The sequence below is a fragment of the Mustela lutreola genome, chromosome 1, assembly GCF_030435805.1.
Source record: "Mustela lutreola isolate mMusLut2 chromosome 1, mMusLut2.pri, whole genome shotgun sequence".
NCBI lineage: Eukaryota > Metazoa > Chordata > Mammalia > Carnivora > Mustelidae > Mustela > Mustela lutreola.
In genome coordinates, this window is record NC_081290.1 from 101,516,849 (window position 1) to 101,538,182 (window position 21,334).

The following is a 21,334-nucleotide window of genomic DNA, read 5'->3' on the forward strand; positions in this document are numbered from 1 at the left end:
CTATTTCTTACTATCTGAAAGAGTCTAATTAGTACATGATGTCAGGGAGTGAGGCCTATGTTCTCTCTCAGAATGAGAAAACACTCTATTCAACTGCATAGTCAGGGGAGTAGTGCACTATCACATGGCCCCTTTGCCAGCATGCAGACACTGTAGGAGCTCCTCCTAGTGTCCTACAACAGGTAGGCAAAGGTCAGCTGGCAATGAAAACTGCTCAGTGTTTACAACTGTCACAGGAAACTCTTTGATCAACAGCTGCAGAAGAAACTGGCTACAGGGGACAATGTTTCTTTAAAGGATCTGAGATATATATAATGAAAATTCTAGTTCTGGACATGTTATTCCCTCCCCACCCACCAACTACCAGAAAGTAATATCAGAAAATTAATTACAGGAGGAAGGTATGGGTGAAAAGGAAAGGGCACATGGACACGAGGGAAGCTGAACTGTGCAAATTTCATGACTTACTAAGGCAGAGCTCTCCTAGGGAACAGTGGGAAACCAGGAGAAAGGGTGTCTGACCTTAAGTCTAAGCCTATGGTGGAGTCAAAACGCAACCACTCTCTAGTGTATTGACTAGGGGAGAGTGGTGAGATGTGGAGAACAGCACCAGAAAACTCAGGTTAGGTCCAGAGCAATGCATGTCTAGGATGTCAGTGAGAAGAGACAGAATACTGACGTTCGAACACCAACTCAAACAGTAGGCATAGCTGCAATTTTCAGGAGGGAGAATTAAGTTGAGATGCCAAAAGTGAACAAAACTTGCCTGCTGTTGTCCAGACAGGCTCAGTGAACTTGGGGATTTAGCATTTGGTGTCAGGATTCCTTTCTTAAAAATAGTCTTTATTTTTTTAAAAAACAGTTTTATATTTACAGATAAATTAAGCAGATGGTACGGAGAGTTCCCATATACATCTACATTGTTTTCCCTATTGTTAGCATTCACCTTTGTATGAAACATTGTTACACTTAATGAATCAATACTGATACATTATTAACTAAAGTCCATGGTTTATTTGGATTTCCTCAGTTTTTGAATTTCTACTTAATTTCTTTTTCTGACCCAGGACCCCATCCAGGACATCATATTACACTTAGTTGTCATGTCTTAGGCTCCTCTTGGCTGTGACAGTTTCTCAGACTTGCTTTGTTTTTTGTGACCTTGGCAGTTTTAAGGAATACTGGTGAGGTATTTTGTAGGTTGTCTGTCTAAGGGAATGTGTCTGACATTTTCCTCATGATTCGACTGGGCTTACGGGTTTTTGAAGGAAGATCATGGGGTAAAATGTCATTTTCATCACATTAGACCAAGACTACACATTATCAGCATGCTTTATTACAGTTGATGTTGATCTTACTAACCTGGCTGAGGTAGTATTTGTCAGGTTTCTTCCCTGTGAAGTTCCTGTTTGCTTTCTATTTCCGTAATGTAGAGGAAGTGAGCACAGTCCATATTTAAGGAGTAGAAATCTTTGCTCCCTCTCCTTGAGATTTGACTATCTACATAAATTATTTGGAATCCTTCTGCATGGGATATTTGTCTCTTCTCTCCATTTATATATTATTCAGTCATTTATGTGTCAATATGGACTCAAAGATATTTAATACTTGTGATAATCCTATACTACTTTATTTTTTTCCTCAAAATTTTTCCAGCTTAGCTCATTGGGAGCTCTTTCATTTGGCTGCTGTGCTTCTTTGACAGATCTACATGAATGCTGTGTTTTATTGTTTTCATTTTTTTATTTCTTGTACTTCAAAAACACTCTGTCAGTCCAAGATGTTCCAGGCTCATCCTGTGTATTTCTTCACTAGTCCTAGAATCAGCTGTTTCTCCCAAAACCATGGTTCCTTTGATTGGAAATGGTATTAGAAAGCAAGATCTGGACCCACTCTACTGGAGTGCGGTTTCCTGTGAGCTCTCTCAGGGAGAGAAGAGCCAAGAAACACGTACATCACTTATGTATATATACACATATCTATAAATGTTTCGTATATAATCATCCACATCTGTATTAAACTAAACATGAATTGTTCCTAATGTGTCCAATTCAAATCCAAAATCCACTACCTTCCCTGCTTACCTCCTCCCACCTCTCCTCCCCTGACCTTGCTTATCTGACTCTCACTCCAGTGGTGAAAAAATGGGCTCCTACTTTGTGATCCACTTACATAATTGTTTAATTCCATTCCACATGTATAGTGGCACTGGGTTTGGTAAGCTGTTCCCTTATGTGGAATGACTTTATCAACTAGCACAGTGCTTATATGCAGTTCCTTTTGCCTTTCGGTTCAGATTCCACCTATTTCCAAATTTACTTAGGTGTACCCTCCTCCCCTTTAGAGGCACCATAAGGAAGTGAAAAAGGATAGAGGATTATATTTAGAGATTAAGATCATTTTAAAGGGGCACTGGGGTGGCTCAGTTGGTTAAGTGCCTACCTTTGGCTCAGCTCATGATCTCAGGGTCCTGGGATCAAGCGCCACATTGGGTTCCTGGTTCAGCAAAGAGTCTGCTTGTCTCTCTCCCTCTCCCAACTCTCTCCCTCCCTATTCATGCTCTCTCTCTTGCTCACTCTTTCTCAAGTAAAATCTTTAAAAAAATAAAATCATTTTAAAGACATAGCGCACCTTTTAAATTATTGAGACCAAATTATACTGTCTAGGGATATATTTTAAATGGTGAAACTTAAAAAAACAAAGGCAAAGAAGTTATTACTATAAAAGTAGCTGCATAAAAAAAGTAACTTCTACTTTTGGGAAGATAAAGTATCAGTGATTGGATATAATCTCCCACCAGAAACAATGAACAAAGCCCACTAAAATGATTAATGAAACAATGGCTTCCCAACATTGGTATCAGGCAGTTCAGGCCAGTGACCCCTGAGAGATTGGCAAATAAATGAGGTAAGCTTACTATCTGGAGACAGTTTCCTGGCCACAGTGCGGGGAGGGGAACCCAGGGAATCTGTGGTTCCCACTGAGTCGAGAATTTGAAGCTGGGGCTCTGAGACAGAGGGTAGAGTACTTGAGAGGACAGAGTTACCACAGAGAAAGCTCCAGAGATGGCAGAAAGTGCACCGGAGCAAAGGCAAGTGAGGAAACTAATGTAGGACAGAGAAAAATACCATCCAAAAGGAGCAAAGGGGAAAATGCCCTGAGCTCACAACCAGCAAAGAATAGGTCACATCCCTACTAGCCAGAGTGGAAAACCATGCCTTTTGGCAAAGGAGTCAAAATGGTATTTTGAGTGGTGGGGCACAATTAGTCATAGGCTAAGGCTTTGAAAGGGCCAAACCATTTCTGAGTAACTTAACTGTGACCAAGAATAAAGATGAAAAATACTTATAGGATGACAAAAATATGCAGCATTCAACAAGGTAAAATTCACAATATCTGGGGTCTGGTAAAGAGAAGGAACAGGGCAGGGAAAGAGGAAGATATGACCTAGACTGAGAAAAATGAATCAATAAAAAGAGATAAAAACACAGAAAATGATTCATAAGTAAGGACATTAAAATGGTTATTTTATATACACTCAAAAAAGTAGGAGAAAGACTGCTCATGTGAAATGGAAGCATGGAAGAGACATTTTTAAAAAGAGACCCACATTGGGGCTCTGAGAGGCTCAGCTTGTTAAGGGCCTGGTTCTCGGTTTGTGCTCAGGTCATGATCTCTGGGCTGTGAGACTGAGCCCTGCATGGGGCTTTTGTACTGGACATGGAGCCTGCTTGGGATTCTTTCTCTCCTTCTGCCTCTCCCAATAGCCCCCCCTCAAAAAAATAAATAAATAAAAATGAAATAAAAAGAGACCCATGTTGAACTTCTAGAGGTGGAAAATAAAATGTCTGACATGGAATATTTACAGAATTTTTGAAACTCAGTAATAAGAAAGCAAACAATTCAATCAGAAAATGAGCAGAAGATCCAATCAGACACTTAACCAAAGAAGATACAGAGACAGCAAATAAGCACATGAAGAGATGTTTAACATCGTTAGTTATTAGGGAAGTGCAAATTAAAACTATAATGAAATACCACCGCACACTATTACCACAACTAAAATGAAAAAGACCAAACATACCAACCTACTGGCAAAAATGTGGAACAATTACAATTCTCATACACTGCCAGCAGCAGTGTAAAATTGTACCACCACTTTGGAAAATGGTTTGGGCTGTTTTTCAAAAAATTAAACAAATGCCTACCACATGGTCCAGTCATTCCCCTAATATTGATAAACCTAGGTTTATTCCCTGGGTGAGGGGTGGGGGAAGAAAACATTTGCTCACACAAAGACTTGCATATGAATGTTCATGGCAATTTTATCTGTAAGAGCCCCAAACTGAAATTACCCCAATATCCTTCAATAGATGAATAAACAAATCATGGCATGTGCACATGGTGTGAATTTAACTAAGCCACTCACTGTAGCAGTGCCTTGGCACCTATGTTGTTTGGCCAAGGGAACTGCAGGGACCTTACATGGACACTAGCCCCTCATGCAAGCACATACCCCAGATAACAGCCCACAGAGTCACACGCAAATGTTAGGTTCCTCATATGACTTCCCCAACTGCCCTTGTGATCAACAGTCTCCCCAGCCTTCCAGGACTTTCCCCTATGTGCCCCTTAGATGAGACCCCACAGGGGTGCCTGGGTGACTCAGTCAGTTATGCGCCTGCCTTGGGCTCCTGTCCTGATCCCAGGGTCCTGGGATAGAGCCCCTCCTGGGGCTCCCTGCTTAGGAAGGAGCCTGCTTCTCCCTCTCCCTCTGCCCCTCCCTGTTTGTACTCTTTCTCCCTCATGAATAAATAAAATCTTAAAAAAAAAAAAAAAAAAAGATGAGACTTACACAGAGCTTACCAGAAACCCTGGTCTCTTTGATTTGAATTCATCAACCGGGTCTTAGTCTGGGAACCCCAGAGCATTCCACCTTGGGATCCTAATAAAGGCATTTGCCGCAGGTCCTGCCTCTTCCTGCCTCTTTCTTTGCCTGCACCCCTGCACCTCGCCTTGAGACCTGGGAGTGATGAACCTGGGACCGGGGAGTGATGAAATTAAAAAAAAAAAGATTTCATTTATATATTTGAGAGAGTGTGTGTGGGGCAGGTGGGGGTGGGGGGGGAGAGCAAGGTGGAGGGGCAGAGGGAGACACAGACTCCCCAGTGAGCAGGGAGCCAGACGTGGGGCTTGATCCTGGGACTCCAGGATTGACTGTGGCCTGATCTGAAGGCAGACACTTAACTGACTAAGCCACCCAGGTGCCTGATCTGAAGGCAGACACTTAACTGACTAAGCCACCCAGGTGCCCCTGAACTTCTTTATTTCTTTTGTGTTCTGTTGTTGAGCCACAATTTACCCTCCAGCACTTGTGCTCAACTTAACAAATGTTAATTTAACAAAATCCTAACACCCTACAACAGAGTCAGGTCATCAACAAAATGGAATAAACTACTGATACACACAACATGGATGAGTTTCACTATGCTTATGCTGAAAGAATCTAGGAAAAAGAATATATGCTGTTTGGTGTTGCTTCCCATTACTTATTACTCAGCTACTTTAACATACAGAAATTACCAACACAATGTTTAACACAGTAAAATGCTTAAAAATAATATATGGATCTGTTTTCAGGTACAAGTGACACCTAAATTAAGAACCTAGAATAATTTTAGAACTGAAGAATTCCTTGAGTAAATTTATCCAACTGACCCCCACATAACCCAGAAGTTATATGATTTACCCTTTTAATTAGTAGAAATTAGTAGCCTTTTAATTAGTAGAAAACCTAGAATTCTAGCATGTTATTTCTACTCACTGTGAAAAAGAGCTCCTTTGAATTATCAACAAACCATAATTCACAAATAGAGTAATTTTTAGTAAGCTGTCTTATGAAAATCACTATTTGGGGACTTTTTTCTAAGATAAAAAATGGCAATAACCACCAGGGAAATGTTTCACATGAAATTGATAAGTGACATTTTAAGGATTTTTTTTTTTTTTTTTTTTTTTTTTTAGTCCTATTTCTCTTGTTCAATCAAATCTCCCTGCTGGAGAAGATATGTCTTCATGTATTTTCTCCACATATGCAAAATGTGAAGAAATGGACTGCCTTGACCAGGTGGGTGATTTTCTCTACAATCTGGCTTCTAGCAAGCCCAGAGACTTGATGTGAGTAGGAGGGAGGGAATGTTCCAGAATCTGCAGTGATTCCTTCCAGATGGAAATAAAATATCATTGCTTGCCTCCAAATCATCTCACCAGTTTCTCAGTTGGTGGAGCTTTAACTAACAATACAGAGGGTGGAGGGCGAATGGGATCCTCAACGTGTGTTACCTTGTGCAGCAACTTTTAAGTTCTGCCCATCCCAGACTATCTTCTCAGAGTGACATTTTGCTACTACTCAGGTGAGTGACTTACGATATGCTGACACCAAGCTTTTAGGTAACTATTACCCTCTTCCTGAGAATACCTGTGTTCCTGAAAGGGTAAAGACACACTTCACTCGAGGTGCCTGGGTGGCTCAGTGGGTTGAGCCACTGCCTTCGGCTCGGGTCATGATCTCAGGGTCCTGGAATCGAGTCCCGCAACGGGCTCTCTGCTCGGCGGGGAGCCTGCTTCCCTCTCTCTCTCTCTGCCAGCCTCTCTGCCTACCTGTGATCTCTTTCTGTCAAATAAATAAATAAAATCTTAAAAAAAAAAAAAGACACACTTCACTCTGGGTTCCTAATTTTTATAGCTCCTTGTTTCAGCTTAAAAAATGTAATTTTCTCTTTTCTGTTTTGATGACTGTTGGAATGTATATTACGCTATGAAAGTAAGTATCTCAGATAGCTAGGAATGCCCATTCATTATTTAGAGTGGTAGTTCTCAAAGTACGGTCCTCCCTCGCTAATGGCTTTGCCTCATATTCACATGAGAAAATAAAAACCCTCAGCGGAAAGTCCTTTATCTTCCCACCTCCCATACAAATGGGCTGGTATCTAGGCCTGTCTTCTCTTTTTACTTTATTTTGCAGGAATTACCTACTCTGTGTCAAAGGGCTACCTTCACTTGTGCCCTGGACTCAAATCCTTAAGGACCTCCATCCATGAGTTAATTACCTTTGCTCTCTGTTGGGTCATTCTCATCAGCATATAATTTGCTCTAGTTTATCCTTTCTTTTTAAAACATCCTACCTTGATTCTGTATTGCTTCTCAGCTGTCTCATTTCTGTCTCATTTCTCTGCTCTTTTTTTAAAGCCAAACATCTTAGGGGTTGTTCCCACATGCTCACTTCATTTGACCTCTAATTCATCCTTTTATTTTTTGTATGTCTCTGTCAGAATTATCTAAATAGTGTAGACTCAAATGACTATAAGGAATTTTAAGACAAAGAGCAAATCCCTGGTCATCTTCATCTCCTCCCCCAGTTTTCCTTCCCTAGAAGCAACCATTCTGAAGTCTTTCAGGTGAATCTCTTGGTCCATATCTCTGTATCTTGAAATAACAAGATTGCCTGTATTGCTACTCATGGTCTTTATGTTTTAGGCAATATCTCTACTGGTTTCTCACTTTGGAAAATGAAGATTTATCCCTCTTTCTTCTTCTGTCACATCATACACACATGTGTACACACGCATTCATGTTTACGTTTCTATGACCAAGAATGTGTGATTTAGAGCTGAGCCAGGTAGTAAAACTATTACCATCCTTCCTTTCCACCATTGATAGTTTTACTCTGAAGATGGTTCCTTGTTTTTTCTTTCATTGTGTGTGTGTGTGCACGTGTGTGTGTGTGTGCGTGGTTTTCTTTGTAGCGTTCTTTATTGTTTATCTCTTCTTAAAAATATGAAACCTGGTTTGCAAATAGTCATTTCCGGGAAACAAGCGTTTGCTTTGTGGGGTGCAACATGGAGATGACCAGTGGAACTGCTGAGCCGGTTTCCGGGGAACTGGCGTCTGTGGCACATGCCCTTTCTCTCCCAGCCGAGTCTTATGGCAACTATCCTGATATTGAGATGGCTTGGGCCATGAAAGCAATGCAGCATGCTGAAGTCTACTACAAGCTGATTTCATCAGTTGACCCACAGTTCTTGAAACTCACCAAAGTGGATGACCAAATCTATTCTGAGTTTTGGGAAAATTTTGAGAAACTCAGGATAGATGTGTTGGATCCAGAAGAGCTCAAATCAGAATCAGCTAAAGAGCCCCCAGGATACAATTTTTGGCAATTGAAATTGCTCGGAACCGAGTATTTACAGTTTTACACCAGTGTTCATGACAAAGAAGAAGAGAAAGAAGGCAACCATGGAAGAGAGAAAGGAACTGACAGTGGATGGGCAGAAGAGAAAGGAGACATCAGAGAAAGAGAAAAAACAAAACCAACAAAGGAGAAGAAAAAGAGAAAGGAGCCGACAAAGAAATTAGCAAGAGTGGTGAAACAGCTATGTAAGGTAGACAAGGAATAGCACCCTGGAAGCTATGACCCAATTATGTCTACAGATACTATGATGCTACTTGCGCAGACCATGTGGTTAAATGTATCTCTTTGTGCAATTGAAAGACATAAAGAAGTACATCTTTCCAGCCTAATAATCAAGAGCTACTTTTGTTGTTCTCTTGTCTGAACCAGCTTAGAGACTATTAGGGTGTTAGTTGAGCATTTCTTGGTATAGTGTTTCTTGGTTCTCACCACTGGTCAAGTAAGAAATTTTACAAATAAATTTCTCTTGGTTCTTAAAAAAAAAAAAAAATAAGAAACCTCTCAGGCGCCTGGGTGGCTCAGTCAGTTAAGCATCTGCCTTCAGCTCAAGTTATGGTCCTGGAATTCAGCTCTGCATTGGGCTCCCTGCTCAGCAGGGAGCCTGGTTCTCCCTCTCCCTCTCCCCCTCTCCCCCTGTTCATGCTCGTTTGTGCTTGCTCTCTCTCTCTCTCTCTCTCTCTCGCTGTCAAATAAAGTCTTTAAAAAAAAAAAAGAAAACCTCTTATGTAATTAAAGAGAGAGACATATGCCCTTGCTGCCTTTTTTTTTTTTTTTTTAAAGACTACTTCACTTGAGCTTAGCCAGAAGGCCAAATACTTCATAAGTGGTTACAGCAAACACTTCTGGTGCTGCATGCATATCCTCTCCACCCTTACTACTGTGGAACATACCATCCTGACTTCCACTGGTGAATAAACCTCCATTCTTTGCATGAAGGCTCTCTGTGGGACCAGTGCTCTTTCTGCTTACATGGATTGCACCCAAAATTACCAGGGAGAGAACACTCCACTTCCTACGAGTAGTCCTTGAATAATGACTGAAGGGAATAATGCCAGCTCTCTCCTCTCAGGTAACCTATTTGGAAGCACGTATTCAATCTCAGAGTTGCTCAATGGGGTTAAGCTCCAGTTACCTACAATGGCTGCTTTATTGACTTCCTTCATGTTCCTGGATCATGTTCCCACTCTACTAATGGTGTTTCCTGGGCTCACTTCCCAAATAAATGACTTGTACTCAAATACTTCTTTCCATGCCCTGCTTCTTGAACAACACAGATTAGGACAATCAGTGCTGAGTATTTCTTATTATATCATATTTTAAGATACCTGATATGTGCCCCAGTTTCAGAAGATGCTAAAATTGGTAAGTAGGTGCAGGTGGTATCAGCCTAATCCCTCTATTATAAAATCACCTTTCCTACTTGTATTAGTCAAGAGTTTTCCAGAGAAACAGAACCAATAGCATGGATAGAAAGAGATTTAGTGTAAGGACTGGCTCACGTGATCACGGAGGCTGAGATGTCTCATGATTTGTAGTCAGCAAGCTGAAGACCCAGGAGAGCAGTCGGTATGGTTCCACTCCAAGATCCAAAGCCTGAGAATCCGAAGAGCTGATGGCCTATGTTCCAGTCTGAAAGATAGAGGGCGTAAGCCCCAAAAGCCAATGTTTCAGTCGGAGTCTGAAGACAGGAAAAGACCAACATCTTAGCTCAAAGAGGTGAGGGAGGATTTCCCTCTAAGATGCAGAGGAGTCACCTTTTTGTTCCAATCACGCCTTCCACAGACTGGATGAGGCCCACCCACATTTGAGAGAGCAATCTACTTAGTCTACTGATTCAAATGTTAATCTCATTCAGGGACACTCTTCAACAAACTCACCCAGTATAATGTTTAACCAAATATCTGGGCACCCGGTCATCCATTAAGGTTGATACCTTAAAATTAACCATCACACTATCTTTCATGGAATACTTTTAGCAGACACTAAGGGTTATTGACTATATTAATTACCTTATCAGGTGTTTCAAATGGCGATTTTTCTTTTTCTTTTCTTTCTTTCTTTATTTAAATTTTAGGTAGTTAACATAGTGCAACCAATATTGGTTTCTGGAGTAGAATTCAGTGATTCATCACTTATACATAACACCCAGTCTTCCTAACAAGTGTCCTCCTCACTACCCATCAAAAATGGTGATTTAAAAATGTTAACATTCTGGGGTGCCTGGGTGGCTCAGTGGGTTAAGCCACTGCCTTCAGCTCAGGTCATGATCCCAGGGTCCTGGGATGGAGCCCCGCATCGGACTCTCTGCTCAGCAGGGAGCCTGCTTCCTCCTCTCTCTCTGCCTGCCTCTCTGCATGCTTGTGATCTCTCTCTGTCAAATAAATAAATAAAATCTTTAAAAAAAAATGTTAACATTCTGGGGGGCCTGGGTGGCTCAGTGGGTTAAGCCTCTGCCTTTGGCTCAGGTCATGGTTTCAGGGTCCTGGGATCAAGTGCAGCATCGGGCTCTCTGCTCAGCAGGGAGCCTGCTTCCCCCTTTCTCTCTGCCTGCCACTCTGCCTACTTGTGATCTCTGTCAAATAAATAAATAAAATCTTTAAAAAAATGCTAACATTCCTTCTGCATTTATTAGTTAAAATTTTTTCAGTATAAACTGTTCTTCATCAACTATTTGATTACCCTGAAATACAGCTTGTATGGAAAGGGTATGAGAGGGTCATCTGGGTGGCTCAGTTGGTTGAACGTCTGCCTTCAGCTCAGGTCATGATCCCAGAGACCTAGGATCAAGTCCCGCATTGCACTGGGCTCCTCACTCAGCGGGTAGCCTGCTTCTCCCTGTGCCTGCTCTTCTCTTTGACAGATAAATAAATAAAATCTAAGAAAAAAAAAAAAAAAGGAAGCATGCCATAAATGTGTCCTTTTTGATGTCTTACTTTTCTAAAAAGTTATCATTAATATAACCCCAAACTCCTTTTCAGTTGTCTGAATCATTTTCAGTAAGGTCATTTCCATCAGAAGCTCTATTCATTTTGTCTTCTTAAACAAGGCTTTCCAAGTGCCTTCTGACTCCTTGGAGAGCCTTCTGACTGAGTATCCTCTAGACCCAGTACATGGCAGTCATCCCTGGATCTTCCTTTACCATCAACCTGGGAATTCCCTTTGGGCTGTCTCCTGTGTGGAAACTCCTGTTTTCTGAATGCCATGTCTCCTTTTTTCCCCATTTAAGCAGAGCATATCTTCCATTATTTCCTTGAGAAAGGATGTAAAACTCTAGGTTGGAAATTCTTTTCTTTTGGAACTCTGAAAGTATTGGTCTATTTGTCTTCTAGCTCTCGGTGTTTTTATTGGTACCCTCAATTAATTTTTATTCCTGACTGTTTTTGAACTTTCCTTCTCTCTGGAAGCTTATAGGGTTTCCAAACAACAGTACTGTGTTTGTATGTTCAATTTTTATCCACTGAGCAGGCAGTAGGGAAAGACTCAAGTCCTTCACTTCTAGTATATTTTGTTGAATAGTTTCCTTGGTTATTTCTTCTTGTGATTTTTCTCTTTCTGGAATTCCTAATATTTGGATGTTGGGTTTCCTGGACTGTTCTTTCTTTTAAAAATTCTATTTCTATTTTGGGGGATTTTTGCTCTGCATTCACGAGGTATCTTCACCTTCTCTTCCACTCCTGCTATCTTGTGTTTAATTTCCAAGAACCCCATTTTGGTTTTGAATACTTACGGCATTTTCATTTCATTGATAAAGCCTTTAATATGTAGCTTTAAAATTACTCCTTAAAAATTATAACAACAAAGCTATTATCACCAAAAGCGTAAACCTTTAATATCAAGAATCCAGGGACTTCAAATTTTCTCTCTTGCTATATACATTAAAAATTCTTCTCTATATGAGTCGGTGGTCAAATATATTCCATACATTTAATTAGTTAATTAATTATTTTTTAAAGATTTTATTTATTTGAGAGAGAAAGAGACAGAGAGTGACAGAGGTAGCAAGAGAGAGCAGGAGCGAGGAGGAGAGGGAGAAGCAGAGTCCCCACTGAGCAGGGCCCAACATGGGGCTCAATCCCAGAACTCTGGGTTCATGACCTGAGCCAAAGGAAGATGCTTAACTGAGCCACCCAGGCACCCCAAATTCCATATACTTTAATTGCTTAATAGTTATCTTAAGTTTCCTTTTCATCTTTAGTTCTTCATTTATCCCCCTTTAATTGAATTATTTGAGAATCAGGTCATTATAATGTAGGGTTTTCCACAGTTTGGATTTAATTGCTTGCATTTATGGTGATTTAACACCTTCCTCTTTCCTCTGCATTAACTGTAAACTAGGTAATTAGGCCTGAAAGCTTGTTTAGAATCAGGATTGATTGTGAAGGGGCATTAATAGTACAGGGGGCAAAAAATCATAGTACAATACAAAATCAATAGTACAGGAGGCAAAAAAAAGTTCTGATGTTCTTTATTTTCATGATGTTAGCAACCACGAGCATCATTGTCTTTATCCATTATTTCATTAGAAGGCAAAAATGGTGATATCATAATCCTGTCTTCCCTTCTTCATTTATTAGCTATATTTCTACAAGGAGAACTTCCTCTCATCAATGTTTTAAAAAGGTTTATCTATTTTAGAGAGAGAGTGTGTGCATGATGGGCAGAGGAAGATGGAGACAGACTTTCAAGTGAATCTGTACTCAGCACAGAGCTTGACAGGGGGCTTAATTTCAAGACCTTAAGATCATGACCCAAGCTGAAACTAAGAGTTAGATGCTTAACCAACTGTGCCACCCAAGTGCCCCTCTCATCAATTTTTTCACTATATGACTTACAGTTAATGCAGAAAAGGCAGGGTACATGTTTAATTCTTTCTTTTATCGGTTTTCAAAATAATGAGTTGGTTCTCTAGCATCCTCCAAAGCTGACAATGAGTTTTCTTCTAATTATCATCATATCAACATCTACATTTAAACATATTTTATTTGTGTCAATACCTTATAGTTATTATCCCTTTATTGGTCTAATCTGATTTTGCCATCTCTGAGTCCTTCTGACATAATCCTGTGGTTTTTGTTGTGTTTAATTCTAGCGTTTCTTGATAATTTCCTTGTTTCTGGTTTGACAAAGTGTTACAGGCTCATTCGCATGACTGATGCCTGGACTCATGAATTTGAACTGAGACTATCGAAGTAAACACATAATATAATTTAACTCTAAAAATGTCTTTCATTGGAAAATCTCAGAATTATGGACTGAGAAGCAATAAGCACACCTAGAAGCCAGATTGTGCTGTCTTTATATCATTTCCCTCTAAATATCATTTTGTAGAACTCGTTGGAAAAATGGCTCATTCCAAATGCGGTGCTGTGTTCTCATTTGAACTTCCAAGTTCATTTCTGTTACTGGCAGAATTGAGAATTATATTGAAATTCAGTTCTGTATGTAGACTTCAAATGGAACATCCCCTAGCAAAAGCTATAGGGAACCACTGATATTTTACATGGTTAAGTAAACAAAGTTAGATTCCCATTTTAGAAGTACTCTGACAGCAATTCAAGAACGGTGTGTGTGAGGGTGTGGGCAGCCGCTGCACAGGTGGGAGGATGCCTAGTAAAGGGTATTAGTTGTGATTCATCTTGGCAAGGCCTAATAAAACACAGCAACAGTGGGAGAAATAGAGAACTTATTTCCTAGCTTTTATTAAGTAACAACTTCAGGTCTTTGTGACTGAAGATCGTGTATGTGTGGAGGGGCACGGGAGGGTGGGAGGTGGAGAGTACGAGAAGCAGAGCTTCAGACAACTCTTTTCGTGCTGGGGAAAGCTGTGGGAAAGTCCTTAGAGTAATGAGATGGGGGCGAGAACCCGAAGAGGAAGCTCCCCCATATCCCAGCCCATTTTCCTATTAACTAGTCCTGTAATAATTAGGTGAACTTGAAAATGTTCTGTACGGGTGGGCTACCCTGTGGTAACCAGCAGACTTCCCTAAGCCTGGATTTCAGTCCTCTTAAGAATTTCCGGAAAAGCTAGTAAATAGTAGCCCGTTTGGCCTATCGGATGAGAATCACTGGACGGAAATCTCCGGCTATGAAGAGCGGTCTCCAAGTGGGAAGGAGGCACCTTGCAGATAACCAAGAATCCCAGTCAAGATATTAATTATTGATGACCAAGGATGAGGTATTGACTGTTTTTTGAAGTTGTGCGCCGCTGAGCAGAATTTTAAAGCCACTAGGCGGAACGTGTGATGAATGAGCTGTTCGGTCAATCATTTCTTCTCTTTGTGAGGCTGTAAAATCCCTTTTTAAATGTCACCAGGGTGACAAGGATACCAATTGGGCACACAGGAGACCGGCAGCCAAGCTAAAGGAGGAAAAGCTAGAGGGGCAAGAGACTACATCAGTGTCTTCTCCCAACCAGCATCAGCTGAAAAGGAGCCCAGCACGCTAAAAGCTGAGAGCCAGGTATCTCCTTTGCCCTTCCGTGGGCAGCCAGCGCCTGCCACTCGCTTCCAGACTCAGCGCCTGCGCAGCACGAGGGGGGAAGCTGAGGAGAAGCCAAGAAACTTCCACGACTACCTTCCCAGGCCCCGCCCCTTTCTCAGAATCGAGAGGGAGGAGCGTCGCGCGAGCTCCGAGCTCTAAAGCCCCGCCCCCAACTCTGGCCTAAGGTTCGCGCCCGCCGGTTCGCCCCTCCCTACATACCTCAGCTCCAGACCCATTTCGGAGGCGCGACCGACGCGCCACGCAGGAGGCACGAGCACGAGCGCGTGCGTACGTAAGCGCGCGCCGACCCCAGCGCGAAGAGGCCCCGCCTTCCCGTCCCGCCCCCTCCGGCCTCTCCTCCTGCTACGCTCGGGGAGGTGAGGATCCCGGCACCCGCGCGCACTCGGCGGTATGGAGGTCCCTGGGAGCCTGTGCAAGAAAGTCAAGCTGAGCAATAATGCGCAGAATTGGGTGAGTCGGGGCAGCGGAGCGAAGGAGGCTCTGCGAGGCTGTGGCTGCAGCTCGTTCCGGAGCCGCTGCTTTCCTCCCGCCTCCTCTGCATCCTCCGTGGACTCGGGGATGGTACCCGAGGCCGCGGCGCCTCCCAGCTGGAGCGGTGGGGGTACCAGACGGGCTGGCGCGGCGGGGGTCTCCGCTGGGCGCGGTGTGCGGTCCGACCCACCTTCTGGGGGCGAAGAATGCCCTCTTCCCCAGCTCCTCGGCTCCGAAGAGACCTGGAAGATAATCTTTTGAGAGTGAGCTGTCGGCTGCTGAAGCGTAAACCCCCGACGGCGGATGCTGCCCGCATCCCTTGAAGTGGCCTGAAGGTCTGTAGAGGAGGCGGAGGCGGAGGCGGAGGCGGGCGCGTTTGGTGCGTTCTGGTTTTTCTTGGCTCTGCCGGTGCACTTAGCCCAGGTTTGGATCCATCTCCACGTCTTTCCATTTCTGAGTTTCAGTGTGAAGGGAGAGTACCCAACAATGTGGCCATTCATGAGTTGAGACTGCTCTGAACTGAGGTTCTTTGTGGCTCGGTATTAAATTGGAATGTCTAACAAATAACATGATGGAGTTTTAAGGACTCGATTTCTGGAGACAGTAAGGTATGGGAAGACTAATGGTTTATAACGTTTAGCAAGAACTGCCGGTTGGATTTGATGGTCTAGTGCTGTGCCCTCAGAAGGTTGCTTCCTTCCTTAATTCTTTGATGATCAACAGCCTTAAGATTTTGTAAGTATAGAGCAGATTGCAGTGGGGGAGGGGGAGGCAGTGTCCAACTTTTGAGTCAGGAAAGGAAATGGTTTTCAATTTACATGGGTTTTTATTTCACAGTACAATACCATCACGAGGTTTAATTTTAAATGCAGCCTTGCGAACTTGCATCATTACCCTTGATGAGTCAAAGAAAAAAAAAGCCGTTTCAGGCAAATACTCGTTTGAAGTCGTGAATTTATCATATCGGTTCTTACCAAGGATTCTCATCTGATTCCTTTCTCCTTTTAACATTAACATGATAAGCAGGGAAAGGAGATAAAGGTGAATTACAACACTGGAATGAGCATTGGGCTACTGGCATGGGCTTTGGTCCCAGCTTTGTCATTTGGTAGCTGAGTGCTCTAAGGGAAAACCGTCTATCTCTTTGAATTTCAGCCTACTTAACAAGGATGTAATAGTGTGCATTTCACTGGGCTGTTTCGAGGAGTAAACAAAATAATGAATTTGAAGTTTCGATGAAATCACTACCATGTAATTTAATATTGCTCCTGTACCTTGAAGTAGTTCCTAGTTAGGGAAATAAGGTTGACTAAATTAAGGTATTTACAGATAATTTTAGTTACACCATCCATTATTTATTAACTTTTGCTGAATAGGTGTGTGTTCTTTGTAGAGACCTGTGCTGCTCATGGAGAAGATGAAATATGAGGGACTCCATGCTTACCTTCCAGTTGCTCATGGCCTGGTTGGGCTTGTAAGTGGCATTTGCCAGGTGATGAATATATCTGACCACAGTGAGTGGTGCAAGACATGTTTTATTGAAATTTAGAGCAGAGATTAGTTTATCCTGGGTGTTTGGGGAGGGTTCATGGAGGTGAAATGTACTCAGATTTGTGAGTCAGAGGGACACTGAATAAATAAGGGCTAGGAATAAGAATTAATATTATTTTTACTCCAGGAACATTGAAGAAACCTGTTTACTCTGGGGAATTTTTTAAAAAAATATTTTTATTTGGGGCGCCTGCATGGCTTGGTGGGTTAAGTCCTCTGCCTTCTGCTCATGGTCCCGGGGTCTTGGCCTTGAGCCCCGCATCGGGCTCTCTGCTCAGTGGGAAGCCTGCTTATCCCCTCTTTCTGCCTGCCTCTCTGCTTACTTGTGATCTCTGTCTGTCAGATAAATAAATAAAATCTTAAAAATATATATATATATATTTATTTATTTGAGAGAGGGGCAGAGGGAGAGAATCTTTAATCAGACTTCCTCCTGAGCATGCCACCCATCTTGGGGCTTCCTCTCCTGACCGCGAGATCATGACCTTGGCCTAAACCAATAGTTGAACACTTAACTGACCGAGTCACCCTGTCGTCCCAACTCTGGAGAATTTTTATTGAGGATTGGAGTGACGTTTGAATGGGTAAGGTGGGGCTTTGCTGAGTTAAGACTTGATTCTGTGGGAAATTTTTGAGGAGGCTAGAATTTTTAATTTTATGGGCCTTAGAAGTCTTTTTTTGCCCCAATAGAGAACATCCCTCATATTTCCCTTTCACATACTTAAGTCAGCTGATAGACACTAGTGTAAAGAACACATCCATTCAGTTTTAAGTTTCCATCACATGATGAAATTGGATTTCTAGGAAGCCTGGGCTGCTGAGAAAATTAAATACTGCTAGAGCCCAGATGTGGAAGCCCTGGAGAACAGACAGGGTTATAGTGAGGTTTTAATGAGTTAATAGATTTGAAGCATGCCTAGTGCATGAGCACTATTTAAGTTTTTCTTGGTATGAATTCAAGTGTGAGGGTACAAAGAGCCAGACTAAGGTGGTGGGGGGAATAGTAGAATAGGTGCGTTAAAAACACTCAAAGAAGAGTAAGAAGGAGCTAACTAGAATTAGGGGATGAAAGAGGGAGGCTGGTTAAAAGTTGATCCTGAGGTTTTAGTCCTGGGAAATGGGGAGAAGGGTGGTGACATGCTGGGAAATGGGGAAGTGAGTTGGGGGCTGGAGTAATGGTGATAATAGTTAAACACTGAAGGAGAGTTACTGTGTACCTGATACTGCCTGAAATGTTTTACCTAAATTAACTTACTGAGTTTTTGCAGCATTTCTGAAGTGGGTGTCATGAGAGATAGTTCTTTAAAGCTGCCTGGGCTCAGATCTGGGCTCCACTATTTACTAATCATGTGATCTTTGGCTAGTCTCTTACTTTCTCTGTATCTGTATCTTTATCTCTATAACATGGAAATGCTAGTCTTACTGGGGTGTTGTGAAGATTGAAAGGCACTAATGATGAAGTCCCTGAACCTAAGTCAGGTTCGGAGCCGACGACTAAAGAAAGAATTCTTAAGACGTCATTGGTGCAAAATGGTGGTTTATTAAAGCACGGGGACAGGACCCGTGGGCAGGAAGAGCTGCTGCGCTGGGTTGTGAAGGTGGGCATGTTATATACCCCACGGTTGGGGGGAGGTGGTGAAGGAATGGGAGATTTCGACAGAGTTCTCACATGCTAGGGAGGGCCTACAAGGTGCGGGGGGGGGGGGTCTTTTTCCTTATGGCTTGATCAATGTCGTCTTTAGGTCAGGCACTAACATCAAGATAATGGGGGACTCTTGGTGGGGCATTATGATCTGGCTATCATTTACATTCCCTTCTACCCCAGTCTCCTCCAGTTTATGGTGGGAGGGGGACATTAGGGCTTCAGGAACCAAGAGTTATTTGCCTCTGGAAATTTGTGCTATTGATAAGGTAACCTCCCTGTTTAGGTCTCTAGGACATCTTGTAGGGCAAGGGAGATTGCTGTTCTGCAGGATTGCGATCCCTGCAAGTTAACTATTTATCGTTTTATGGCAGTCAGGGGTGCCTGAGGAATGCTACACATATGGAGTGGAGCGGGTGAAGAGGGGGTGCAAGGCGCCAGCTTTTGCTTTGTCCTCAGCCATCCTCCTGCTCCCTCATCACTAATATAAGAAAAACGCTTAGAACAGTGTCTGGCATACAGTAAGCATTATGTCTGGTTCTTATTTATTTATTTATTTATTTACAGTTACCCTCTTCATTACAAGTAGTATTTCTACATTACAGATGAAGAAACTGAGGCACAGAGAGGTCGTAGAATTTGTTAGTGGTGGATCCAGTTTTCAGCTTGCTGAGTGTGAGGGACAGCTTTAGTAGATATGCTTTCCAGTAGAAATATAACGTGAGCCACATATATAGTTTAAAATTTTAGAGGGCCCATTACAGAAAGTGAGAAGAAACAGGTTGAAATAAATGTTAATAATGTATTTTATTTACCCCACCATATCTAAAAGTCATTTCAATATAAATGTAACTTCAATTCTACCATAATCAACATAAAATTACTAAGATATTTCACTTACATGTATATTTTACATGTGCACATCTCTGTTCTGACCAGCCTCTTTTCAAATACTCAGTAGGAACATGTGGACAACACAACGGTAGGGACTGAATTGGGTTAAGGTTGGAAATAAAGATTTAATTGTTAAATTTGAGTTAGAGAATACAGTGAAAAAAAGAGAGTAAGTCCTAAGCTTTGCGTAGTATCTCCTGTGAAAGAGCAGGTAAAAGCAGTGGATTCAGGAGAGATAGGCAAAGACATGGGAAAATGTCATGTTACAGGATTGGGAATGTTAATTAGTATTACAGGAAGGTGTCTCCATACGTCTACAAGAATGGGAAAGAGAAATCAGGAGTGAACTTGCTCCATTAGCTTCCTCTTAGCTCAGTCCAACAAAGCACTGGATGTAATGAATATCATTTTCCATCTGATAGAGCCTTTCTCCAATGGGATCAGCTTTTATCTGCCCTTGGGAGGAGTGTGTTAGCTGGGCTGAGGGAAATGTGGGGCACTCAGTTCAGGCCCAAGTTTCTTTACCCACTTGGTAAAATCATGTTGGCTTGAATTACTTGCTTGGACCTGCCTCATGATGGAGTTGGAGCCTCCTGCCCACAGAGTCATCTGACATTCGGAAGCACATATAGTCTCACTGTGGTTTGGCTTATCATTCCCCTCTCTCCCACCACTCCCCAATTTTCCATAGCTCCCTATCTCCAGCCTCAACATCCCTTCCATCCTTTCCATCCTCATGGTTTTACACAAGCCCTTTCCTTCTGCCTGAGATGCCTGTTAGCCTTTATTACTTACTAAAATCTTCAGAGCGGTGGGCTACTTTACCATATGGCATGGCTCTTCTCTGTGCATACACTCTTGCATGTTGCTGAATTGTTACACCCTTGTATTATGTTGCATGCTGCTATTACCATAGATTATGTAGTGAGATTTCATTACAGATGTGCTGTGTCTACACTTTGCTCATACAGCAGGATGGGGATAAGGCGTATTGTATAGAGTAAGCTTTGGTGCTTCAGATATGAAAAGCCTATACAACATTAATATCTCTGCATAGCTTAAGTTAGAGAATGAACTCCATACATGGTAGGGCTCAAATTACAGTTTTGTCATTAACCACCTGTGTGATCATGGGTACATTACCTAATGCCTCTGAGCCTCCCTCTCCTCAAAGGTAAAAATGTGGATAATAAAACAGCTTATAGTGGGGATAATAGTACATCCCTTCTGGTGTTGCCATAAGGTTTAAATAAGTCATTGTATTTGAAGCACAGTGGTGGTAACTGGCACATGAGCAGTATTTAAGGTGTTCTTGTTATTATTTATCAAATATTTAATATCATCTTTGTGCAAGCTTTTGTTCTAGGTACTAGGGACACAGTGGTAAAAAAAAATCCTACCCACTCTCATGGATGTTGCATTTTCTGTAGCAGGGAGTTAATTGAAAGGTAAACGAATGAATAAGGTAATTTTTCCTTTTACTGGTTCTACCTTTTCGAGCCATTTGTTCCTTATAGTGCTATATGCCTTTCCTAGAAGGGCAGTAGCCCTTTCTAGATTTGGGGGAAGACCGAGGTGGAACAAAAAGAAATGAGCCTGCAGATATGGAACACACAGCTGATGAAAAGCTGGGAAGAGGCCAGTATATTCATTCTTCAAAACATTGGTCTGACTGTGGTCAGACGTAGGTATTGATCTTCCTTCTGGAAGTCAGGGAGATGCTGCTGGAAAAATTGCATAAAGAAGAGGGAAACAAAAAACAAAGAGGAAAAGCCTCTACTAAGAATGGACTCTTTATGTTGACTAACCAATAACAAGGATGATAGCAAGGTCTGGATCTGTGTTGTCTGACCTGATAGTTGCTAGCCATGTGTGGCAACTTAAATTTAGTTAAAATTAAGTGAAATAAAGAATTCTCCTTCATTGCATTCACCCCATTTCACATGCCACATTGCCTGTGGATCTAGTGACCAGTGTTTTGGGCAGTGCAGTATAGGACCTTTTCATGGTCTCGGAAGGTTGAA

General features: G+C 42.1%; 1 protein-coding gene, 1 long non-coding RNA gene and 1 pseudogene across 2 annotated transcripts in view; 2 read left to right on the forward strand and 1 right to left on the reverse strand.

The window, feature by feature from the left end:
* LOC131829563 (uncharacterized) overlaps positions 1–15,034 on the reverse strand; it is a 37,218-nt gene extending 22,184 nt beyond the window's left edge. The window contains exons 1-2 of the long non-coding RNA XR_009352909.1: positions 14,951–15,034; positions 9,751–9,880 (exon numbers count right to left, since the gene is read on the reverse strand). This is a non-coding gene — a long non-coding RNA (uncharacterized LOC131829563). The remainder of the gene's footprint in view (positions 1–9,750; positions 9,881–14,950) is intronic.
* On the forward strand, positions 7,853–8,738 carry LOC131829552 (protein PBDC1-like; annotated as a pseudogene).
* Positions 15,035–15,047: 13 nt separating the features above from the next.
* The window catches only part of PAPSS1 (3'-phosphoadenosine 5'-phosphosulfate synthase 1), a 101,018-nt gene continuing 94,731 nt past the window's right edge, over positions 15,048–21,334 (forward strand). Inside the window, exon 1 of the mRNA XM_059171434.1 lies at positions 15,048–15,202. Within this exon, the coding sequence (XP_059027417.1) occupies positions 15,143–15,202 (60 nt within the window). The 5' untranslated portion in view covers positions 15,048–15,142. The remainder of the gene's footprint in view (positions 15,203–21,334) is intronic.